The sequence below is a fragment of the Mesitornis unicolor genome, unplaced genomic scaffold (assembly GCF_000695765.1).
Source record: "Mesitornis unicolor isolate BGI_N332 unplaced genomic scaffold, ASM69576v1 scaffold26161, whole genome shotgun sequence".
In the NCBI taxonomy this organism is placed as follows: domain Eukaryota; kingdom Metazoa; phylum Chordata; class Aves; order Mesitornithiformes; family Mesitornithidae; genus Mesitornis; species Mesitornis unicolor.
In genome coordinates this window covers 1,534-12,547 of record NW_010163506.1, presented here as the reverse complement: position 1 = coordinate 12,547, position 11,014 = coordinate 1,534, and the positions used below count along the sequence as shown (strand labels likewise).

At 43.0% G+C, this 11,014-nt stretch overlaps 1 protein-coding gene across 1 annotated transcript in view; it reads left to right on the top strand.

Annotated features, from left to right (window-relative positions):
* Positions 1-11,014, top strand: part of TCF7L2 (transcription factor 7-like 2 (T-cell specific, HMG-box)) — a gene marked incomplete at its 3' end in the record, with an annotated part of 34,532 nt that overhangs the window by 21,991 nt on the left and 1,527 nt on the right. Inside the window, exons 9-11 of the mRNA XM_010193991.1 lie at positions 4,793-4,841; positions 5,392-5,442; positions 6,619-6,691. Coding sequence (XP_010192293.1) covers positions 4,793-4,841; positions 5,392-5,442; positions 6,619-6,691 — 173 coding nt within the window. The remainder of the gene's footprint in view (positions 1-4,792; positions 4,842-5,391; positions 5,443-6,618; positions 6,692-11,014) is intronic.

The following is an 11,014-nucleotide window of genomic DNA, read 5'->3' as shown; positions in this document are numbered from 1 at the left end:
CTGCTGAACTACGACCACACATTGCACACAAGCACTACTTGGAAAGCGTGCCTCAGGATCCCAATCTGGTAACAACAATGGACGCTTCCCTCTGCGATACTAAAACTATTGGGGATAATTCCCAGTCTTCCACTTGGAAGAGGTTTCCTGGCTGGGAGTAGTAAAAGGTTAGAATTGGGGCATTAGTAGAGCTCTGTGAAGAAGCTCTTTCCTTCACTTTTACCAGCGTCTGGAAATGCTGTTTGGCTTGTTGGTCATTTGAAATTTCATTTTTTTAAAACAAAATTAAAAATTCCCCTAGTGTGGCTCCTCTCCTTTCCACCAAAAAGATGACTAATTAGTGTCTTGTGCTTGTCTGTGTGAGAGTATAGTGGAAAGTGGAAGAATGACTTATCCTAGCTTCAGAGAAGGACTGGCAAAACCAGAAGTGTGACTTGTTTGAAAGTCTTACTCTCAAGTGGGGTTAAATGAATTATTCCACGCTCTACTGTTGTATATTTTGATTATGTTTTGCTTTTTCATGGCCATGTTATCTTTTTTTTGCCCCTCCTCATTTTTGAAGAAGTGTTTTGGAGTTTGTGATGAATTCATAGAGTGTTTTTAAGATTGCTTCCCCCCTCTGCCTTTCTGAAAGCCTGTTTTGTGGCTAAAAGTGGTAGAATTTTCTGTCTGTTAAAGACATAAGGCCAGCATTGTAAACACTTACTTGCAGCATATAACCCCTTCTTCCATGAAGGGTAAGCGGTGCATCTGGTAGTAAGTGTTTGCAAGCTTAAACCCTTAAATTCTTGAGAGATTTGTGGATTGGTCGGAGCTCTAAACTGTCTTCAATAGGATTAGAGCAGCATCCTGATTATTTAAAAAAAAATTAAATAAAAAACACCTAAAACTTTCAAGGTCTCTAACTCTGGAATAATCCCTGCTCCCTAACTTCCAGGCAGATATCTCTGCAGATTTGGGGACCAGCAGCTGTAAGATTGATGTCGGTTATGTGTAGTGTTACACATTTTGGTTTTGTTGAAGTCTGTCTCTTCCATCATTGCCATCATCACTGCCTATTTTACCATAAGTATCCTATTGTGCCGTAAATCACATCAACTGTGTGCTTTGTATATGGCAGCGTTTACCTCTATGAGAATCTGCATTTTTACATATAGGGATGGGAAGAAGCCAGTTCAGAGTCTGCAGTGAAACCTAGAGCAGCAGCAGCTCTCTGCACTCTTCCACCGTTTCAGTGGTGGAGAATACACGTACTCACTTATTTAGCAATACGGACTTAAGGACATTTTTCAAATTCTTCTGTTCTTTCTTGATCTTCTTTTCTTTCCATTGAGCTCTGTCCCTCTCCCTCCTTTGTTCACCGTCACAGGTGTAGCTGTGCGTGCTCCTCAGAGGAGACCTTGTTAAGCCCCATGAGGCACTGTCACTGCTTAAACATATTTTCCCTTTCTTTTCCACATATTCCAGCCTGAGGCTGTCAGACCATAGGCTTGAGGTAGTTCCTCAGCACGGTGCAGTATTGTCTTCTTGGGTGTTCAAAAGGGAGTATAGGCTCGACTGAGGTTTCAGGAATGCTCATTCTGTGCAGTGACTGCGCCACTGACAGATGGGCATGTACAAAGCCTTCAGTGTTTAGGACCTTTTACTTTTGTCCTCACCGTGTGAGCACTGAGAAACCCTTTCTTCTTGAGCTAAAAAGGACAGGATGAGAAAGCCGGCGCTCTCCCAGCGGCTTGATGCTGTACCCCCAAGTGACCTTCAGGGGGAACCTTCCTGCCTGAGGAGAGCGCGGTAACTTTGCATCGCACGATTGCATCATCCGCAGGATTTATTTATTTCTCCTCTCCTGGTCCTTTCAGAGCTCTCGAGTTCCCCTCCTCCCGCAGCATTTTGTAGGGTCTCGAGCCCTTCACACATCTAACAGGGGAGCACCTTTGGGCTGCTTGAAGTGGTTAAATTGTTAGGCATCTCACATCAGGCACAAGGACGAGGCCAGCTGTAGGCCAGGTCTTCAGAAATAGGAGCAGTACATTCAAGAAACACAGCTTTCAGCCTGCTCTTAAATAGAAGAGGATTCAGGGAATCCCTCGTGGCGTGTTGGTGTCACAAGGCACATTTGCTCTTCTGGAGACCTAATATAAGATATTAAGTGGCACTGAGTGCCAGACTCAGAAGTAGGTAAGGGTGTAGTCAACTCGACTGCCGCTTGTCTAGAAAATTAGTACCAAAGAACTCTGCAGTCCTGTCAAAACCCATGTTGGTTTGGCTCTGTAGAGAGAGCTGCCAAAGTAGTTAGCAAGTATTTACATCCACATTTACTTGCAGCCTAAGAATTTTTATAGTATGATGATGGAAAATGTTACAGATCATCTGCTCTAGTCTTAGGAGGACAACCAGAGGCAAGGGCAAAACGGTGTCTTCTGCAGAGCACTTGGAGAACTGCTGCCATAATTCTGTTCTTAAGTTCGTGTATTAATTTAGCTACATAGTCAGGTATCTTCTTATGGCACAAAAATTGAATAAGGAAGCCAGGTGATTCTTCTACCTGTTTCCTTTGAAAAGGGCGTAAAAGAAGTTAGTGGGACCTCTGTCAGTTCTTTGCTAGGAACAGTTTGCAAAGCTTGTGTTGAAAAGGAACCAGAAATTCCTGATCTCTGGCTCACATTCCTTTATATCACCCATTTTTAACAGATTGCTCCCTAAAAGGGTTGTAGTGCTTTAATACCTAGCTTGAAGAGTTTGTAAAGAGCAGGTGACTCCTCACCTCTGTTCTAGCTGGCCCTCGTGTGTAGAAGTTATGAGGTCTCTCATAAATGAGACTCTCAAATGTACTGTGAAAATTAAGCAGATTTCCCACAAGATGCTGTCTGTTAATTATGCAAGTGGCCTCCTTGAGATTAAATAAAAATAAGGCTTATGGTCTTGAGGCAGTTGTCTGGTTTTGGATACATTGTAAACCTGGAAAAAATATCACCAACTTTGACAGAGGTCCTGTCAATCTAGATCGATATCGATGGAGCAGTCTGAGCCTCTTTTATCTTTATGTGGTATGTGGACTTCAAGATACCACATTTTTCCCTATTTTATTCTCAGAGAGCTTTAGGAGCGATGCTTGTCCCTCTTGTCTGCTTGTCATGTTAGACTAATGGCTGCTGTAGGAATTGACTCAGAGCAACAACTCTCCATATCTCCCAGAATGACCTCAGATGTGTCAAAGATGTTTTCTCAGCAGCGTCAACACCACAGGATTATGTGCATGTCGTTTAGAAATCCTTTAAAATTGACGGTGCACACAGCTTTTTCCATCACCAGAAGGCTCTGGTGAACAAGACCATGGTTGTCACAGCCTGGACAGCTGGGTGGCAGTTTACAACCCTGAGCAAGGCAAGGGGGAATGAGTACAGGAGCCCCATGCCAGAAAGCCAGCTTATGGGGTGGAAAAATATGACGACGGCAACAACAAATCAAAGTCCAGTATTCACGTTGAGGGAATTTCTTACTAACACATTCCAGGGAACATGTCATAGCGAGCATCCCAAATGTAGATGTCCCAGGCTGAAACCCAATCTTAACCATTTATCTGAGAGCCAGACCAGCCTACTGAGAAAGACATCCACCATGTAGGAGAACCTCTTGGTTCCACACAGATACACCCGGCCCTTCAAAAGTGCTGTGAGATTCCTTCTTCCAAGACATCATTGTCCCCTTTCAACCACAAGGGCCTGCTGGCCTGGTGTCTTTACACCAACTTCTCTTAGCACCACGTCTTCAAAAGCAGAGATCTCTGTGTGGTTCTCAGTTGACATTACTGGCCTAAAAGTTGTTGCTTTTAGCATCTGGGGAGCTGTGAAAATGGAATGTCCCCTTGCAGTGGCCTTTTTGTGCTGCTCTGCAAATCCTGTAGCTCAGTGTTAGAAAAGTTTTCCTAGAAAAATGCTTTTCTCTTTTGAGCCATGCCCATCACTTTTCAACTCTTAGAAGATGATGGTTGAGCTTCCACAGAAGTCGGGCTCCTGGTCATGTCCTCACCACACTGCTGAAGGGAAACAGAAATGTCCTTTCTCCCTCCAGTCAGAAACTGTAGCAAATTGCATTGTCTTATGGGACAGTATTTGGGAAAGGGATGCAGTTTAGTAAAACACTACTGGTTATTTTGTCTTGTAATAGAGCAAAATGTGGGAAGGGTCTTAGTTATATCTGGGGATTTTTTCTCTTCTTGGTTTTGCTTCCTAAGTTGTCAGTGAACTTATAAACCTGCAGCTTAGGTTTTGCTCATTACTGTGACATTCTCATTTGCTTTATTGATCACGTTTGGGTGCTGAGGGGCTCAGTTTGACCTCATTCATGGACTTTCACTTTGAATCTCTGCTGTTGCCCCTTCTTCCCCTCCCTGCCCTGCAGAAACGTGACCAGGAATGATTTTTTTTGGAAGTAGGAGCATACAGGTGTCAATGTTTCTGTCATGATGATAAACTTACCTCAAAAGAGGCATCTTGCAAGTTGTTCTCTACAGCTGCTTATAGGTTTGGTGCGTGTTAGCATTGAGGGGACTGCAGTAAGACTGTCCAAAAAGGCATGGGGCAGGTAGGCAGAGCCATCTCTGGGGTGTGAGCATCCCCTTGGGCCCCCCAAAACCTCCCTGCACCAGGAGTGAGCCAGCACCATGCCTTGGTGTCCGCCGCAGGGAGCTCCCCACACCAGCCGCAGCCCTGTCGCTCGGTGCTGTCTTGCAAGTAGATTTGTTTGGGGTTGGTTTTTTTTAATCCTTCTCATTTGTGTATGTTTCCTGCAGGGAAAGAAGAAGAAGAGGAAAAGGGATAAGCAGCCAGGAGAGACCAACGGTAAGTAAAACTAAGTCTCAATCTCTTGCGTAGTGGAAACGTGGCAATCCTGGTGTGACGCCCCTAGGTCTGGGGGAGGTGGGTATGAGTCTCCTGGCCTCACGGGGAGCCGGCCCCTGTACTAGACAGCCTTTTTTTGAATGCACTCTAATTATTTATGCGTTACTGCCCTTCTAAAACTAGTAACCAAGCCATTGCATGCCAGAGCCTCGTGTGACGTTAGCCGAATTTGTACGTAATAATCGCACAGCCTGTAACTGCAGAGCCGTAGTTGTAATGCCTATGCCATCGTTTATAAAGTTGTCCGCTTATTTTGTGCATATGTGTGTGCGTGTCTGTACGTATGTATGTGTTTGATATTAATTTGGGCTGTACCTGTATGTTCTGATGCATGCCTTACAGTGGTAAATCGCACCCATTTTAAATTAAGGAGGTTTGCCGTTCTATCTAGGAAATTAGAAATACTGCATAGGCAATCTCATAGTCAATTCTGAAGAAGCCCTGACTTAGTTTTTTTGAAGCCTTTGTATAATTTGTTCTTTTTTTTCAGAACACAGCGAATGTTTCCTAAATCCTTGCCTTTCACTTCCTCCGATTACAGGTGCTAACGTCATTTTGAGTCATTTAAAATAGTTTATAAACTGCTTCTTAATTTTTTTTTCCTGCCATTGTAGATTTTAACATTAAACACTTATGACATTAAGAAAGAAATTACCATCCACAGTATTTATTATCTATTTATCTTTATATCTATTATATGTTTGATAGTATTTTTTAATTTTGTTTTTCGTTTTTGTAACAGTTGCTATTAAAACAGTAATACGGTAAAAATAACGCAAGAGTTGTACTAACTGTGCAAATTGAATATGCAGTATTTCTTTAAAGAGACTGATAAAGAATGGAAGCAAGTCAGTAATGAACCTCCTTAATCTAATGGCATTTTTCATGGCTCCCACTAAGTCTTCTCACATTAGCATGCATATGCATTTTTTTATTATTATTTTAGTTTTGGATTTCTTTTTATTTTGTTTTCCTTTCTGCGCAAGCCTGTTCATTGCAATTCACTAGCTGTACTAACTCAGCACCTCGCCATGCTTTACGTTTTATTTTCTGGCTGATACTAACATACTCATTCCGCAGTCTGCTTATTCTTATCCATTCTTTTAAATACAAATTAATAAAAACAATTACATTGAATGTTATTCCAAAAGCTGCATTATCCCAGGAGATATAATTTCCTTTGGTTTGGTTTTGTTTTGTTTTGTTTTGTTTTTTCCTCTTATTTTTATTTTGTATCTGAGTTGAAGAAAAAAGCATGTTCAGGATCTAACTTCCATACTCAGCTTCTTTTCTTCCTTTCCCTCCCCCCCCCTCAAAAAAGAGAATAAAAAAACCCACCCCAAATAAATCTTGCCTGGAACATCCTGCTCCCCCAGCCACAATGACTTTCCTCTACCTGCTCTTTTAAAAGGGAAAGAAACAGTCCTTTATAAAGGGATACTGCAGCTTTAATTGCAACAGCTAATCTCAAGAGTTGAATAAAAATGTGATTATCACTTTTTTTTAACTTTTAAATCAAAAGTCAATATTTTGCAATTAATAACGAGGACATTGATTTTTATTCCCTTTTTTATTTTTATTTTTTCCTTATTTTTATCTTTCTCTTTTTTCTCCCCTTTTCTCTCTTCCTCTCTCTCTCTCTCTCTCTCTCCCCCCCTCTCCCCTTTTCTTTTTTTCCTCTCTCCCTTTTCTGCTCGCTTTTCTTGAACTCATTCAGACCTGAGCGCTCCTAAGAAATGCCGAGCGCGCTTTGGCCTTGATCAACAGAATAACTGGTGCGGCCCCTGCAGGTGTGTATAGTTTTCCCAGACTCGCTATGGCTGATTTGCAGCTGGTTTATTTGGTACTTTCCCCTTTTTTTTCCTGCCTTGTTGCTTTGTAGCTCTGTGTTGTGATCTGGAAGACACAAGGGAGTGGGACACTGCCATGAGTTATCATCTCTCTGAAAGGGTTTTGCTTTTTTTTTTTTGCGTTGTTGGTCTTTTTTTTTGCCTTTCTCTTTGCTGCTGCTAGCCAAAAACCCACTGTAAAACAGCATCAGCCTTAAGCCCACCTGGTCCGTGGCTCAACCACGCTCCTGCCCTCCAAGCCTCCACCCAAGGAAAGTTGCTCCCAAAGCCGTGGGTACCACGGCGTTGAGTGCGGTACCGACACCGAGCACACACGGCCGTGTCGGAGATTTTTTTTGTTGGTTTTCTCTTGGCTCATTATGAAAGTCCTGTTTTCTTTCCTGCCCTTGGTACGAGGGGAGATTACCAAATAAAACGGAGGTGATTGAAAGCTAAACGTAGCTGTAGCTAAGATGACGCAGTCCAAATGAGCTCTATCCACCATTGTGTTGTATTTTTTGTGTTTACCTTATGCTAACAGATGCAAATACTCCAAAGAAGTGTCGGGCATTGTTCGGGCTTGACCGACAGAGTTTATGGTGCAAACCGTGCAGGTATAATACTACCCACTAGGCCTTTGGGGAAATAAAAGCAATCTGTCCTCTTAGTGCATTTGTGTGATTTTATTTTTTTGATCTTTTTTCCCCACTCCCCACCTTTCTCTCTCCCACAGCATCAGTTGCTAATAAACTTTGATCTTTGGAATTCCTTGCTAATTTAATGCCATTTTCTCTCTTTCCTTACCAATAACCTCTCCCTGGTGGTAGAACTGGGAACAAGAAAACTTGAAGTCCTTAAAGCTGGCAGTTTTTTGGCTTTTTTTTTTCCAGATTGTCAGCAAATTGAATGTTTAGCTGGACATCTGTATTCTGTCTTTCATTTGGGTCTGTGTCCGCTGCCTCCAAATGCTTTTTTAAAAAGTTCTGGGATCTGCAGCACTAGTGTTTTTCTCATTATTAGAGATGTAAAAGCCAGTGTTTACAGCTTATATTGTACTACTTTTTGATGTTATCTGCAAAATTAAATAGCTACCTGTAGGCTTCTATGCCTCAGTAAGGTTTATGTAGATATCAGTTTTTTAAAAGATCTGATGTCTTTTTTTTTTCTGATTCTGACAATACATTTTTTTCCTAAATTTTATCCCAACAAGTGAGCTGTAAATGCCTGAGCTCTAGATAAATCTAATTACAACTTTAGTAGGACAGTTTCCAGCATTAAAAGGAGATGAAAGATATCAGAGAGCCCAAATTTCGGCAGCCCATGTTCTACTGGAGTTTAATTCCATGTGTAACTCAGTACGTACTTCTTTCTTGGTGGAGGGATACCGAGTAGTTCTTTTCTCATTCCTTTTTCCTTATATGATCGCATTTGGTTAAATTTGTTGTTTCTTTGTTCTGATACAAGCAGTCTTTGAATTTGGAATATTATGATGGTAGGTATTTCAACCCAAACCACACTCTGTGTGTAGTGATTCCTCTCCCACATTTTCCCCTCTTACTCATGCCAGTCCCATGTGCTCCATCTCATTTAGAATGTAGCTCAGACGTCCATCGTATTTTGTGTATGCACGCAGTCTTGTTTGTGCTTAGTGTGGAGGAAAACACAGCTCGAGGGTGGTGGTGTATGTCGAAGGACCAGCTAAGGCACCAGAATTGTCTTCAGCAGATTGCACACTGTCCCATTCGAGGCATGCTAGTACTGGGTGTTGGGGTCTTACATACCAGTACCAGTGTTTATGTTAGAAAAGCTTTGAAAGCAGCAGTTTATTAAAGCTTAAAGGAGGAAGGGTTCGGTCCAGAAGAGCTGGGCAGCCACTTGACTCAGTCAGGAGGCTCGAGTCTCGTGCTAGGCAAAGACTCGAACGCTGTGTTTAATGAGGCGCTATTCTGTGGTTAGCTCACCACACACTATCAGCAGGTATTTGTGTAGTCTGGAGATAGAGTATTTGAAGTATGTCAGGCTCCATATGCCAAGTACCAGAACCAGGGCACATCATGTTTGTGTTGCTTTATCTTCCCCTAACTGCTTAAGTAAACAGCGTACTTTTAAAACTACATTTTATCAGCAAGGAGACTTTTTATTCAGTCTGTACAGTGCTTAGGTTACATGGGAAGCAAAAACCCTCTCTTAACTTATGCCAGATTGTGGTCAGAAATCTTTGCAGCTCATCAGAGACGACATTTTTGAGATGAGTTTTGAGCAGTGCAGTACCTTTCAGTGGTGCAACGCATAGCTTTAGACCTTCTGATAGAGTCAGCTGCTTTTTAGGGGGGTTTGGTTTGGTGGTTTTTTTTCTTTAAATGCATGGAGGCATTTTATCACTAGAAATTAGACCATTTCTCTCCTCGTTCTGGTCCTAACCATTATAACATTGCATTTGCTAGCATGGTAGCATTTTGTAGCAGTTCTTAGGTAGGTGCTAAAGATATGCAGTTTGCTGCTATGATAGAAACTGAGACATCTTTGCTCACAGCAACTGCATAAACCCTTCTCATCTCTGTGGCTTTTCACTCATGGCAGTTGCAGCATTACAGTTTCCTGATGCTCTCCTGGTTCCAAGGGCAGCAGAGCAGGGTCAGGTCTGTTGGCGTTTGCCAGTCTGATGTAGCAGCTGATGGCTTCAGAGTGACACACGAATAAATAATCCTCACTCGTGCTTCTGAGGGGGGATATGTAGTATTTTTGTTCCCACTTCAAGGATAGCAAAAGTGAGGCACAGGAGTTCCTCAGACATTGACTCACTCCCCTTCATCAGAGTTGCCTGATGTTGTTCACTTCTAGGAAAATTTGGCTTGCAGGGCTTGGGGTTTTACCATCTATGCCCTCTGTCCTACCTGACCCTGCCACGTACATGACCACAGGCTGGAGAAATGTTCCGGCCTGGAGCCATCATGATTTAAGTAAATGGCTTTTCAGACTAAAAGTGACCACACTATTAAATAGCTGCAACAGAAGCTGGGGAAGCAGTCTACTACCTTAATCCCAGTCAGAGGAAAATTACTTCAGGTAGCAGACCAGAGGGTTTAGATTTATAAAGGTTAGCTCTGCTGAGTCAGAAAGTCAGGTAGAGCTGGTTTAAGTCTGCTTTGCCATGTGAACTTCCTTTCAGGCCACGGGACTTAAAATAGTATTTAAAAAAAAAGTAAGTTTTTGGCATACTAGGTTCAAACTGCCTCCAGTGAAATAATTAACTGCCTCGTAGGTTGAATGGCTTCTGGACCACCATCAATGCAACAAGCAGATCTTGGGTCTCTGCAAAGTATTTTAATTTCGGGGCGGTGAGGGAGCTCTGCAGTCTCCAAATTGTGAAAACCTACCTTTCCACACGGGTGTTGTCAGTGAGCTTTGTGAAGCTTTGCCTATGGCAGTGGTACAGACAGTCCTGGCATGAACGGTGGCCCTGGTAGTGTGGCACAGATGAAGCTAGGAAGTGGAGAGAGAGAGGCAAGGAGAGGGGAGAAAGAGCAGCAGAGCTGTCCTTAGCCAAGAGCCAGAGGCTTCCTGCGTTGTTTGTCGATGGCAGAAGAATTAACAGGTTCTGTTTTGAGCCCACCAAATTAATTTTCTTCTGTCTTTTAACGTTGCTCTAATAAAGCATGGTCTACAGCCTTCACTTGCTGTCTTCTATCTATCTATCTTTCTTTCTTTTTAACATTTAAGTTGCATGGTTGTCTTTAGTTTTTAGCATGTATTGATCTGCAGGCTAACGTGGTTAAACTGTCATAGCCCTAACCCCTTACCTTGCCATGTGGAGCGTGGAGCAGAGCAAGAGTCTCTGAAGGAAGGGATGTCACAGCACTGCTCCGCCAGTGAAGCCAGGGGAAAGACAGGGTGCTGGGGTGGTTGTTGCCTTCCTGCTATGGGAGATGATACCTTGCAACTCCAGGATCAAGCTGGTTAGATCTACCTCGCAGTCAAGAAGTATGTAGCCCCATTGCCTGGACAGCAGACCTTGGTTTAACCCAAGTCAAACACAGTCGCCATACACAGAGGAGAACATTGTCCAGCAGCAGTGAAGCCAGGGCACCTCTGTGAATGGGATGTGTCACCAAGCGACGTTCAGCTGCTGTGCCACGCTCCGGTGCTTCCTCCCATGAAGTTGCTGAGATGGGCAAGGTATCCCCTGGAGGAGGAAGAGCATCCTACTCCTCCACGGTTGTGGCTTTGTGGAGCTTAGCTGAGCATCCACAGTTTTCATGGCAGAGCTGCTCTATCAGGCTTTGT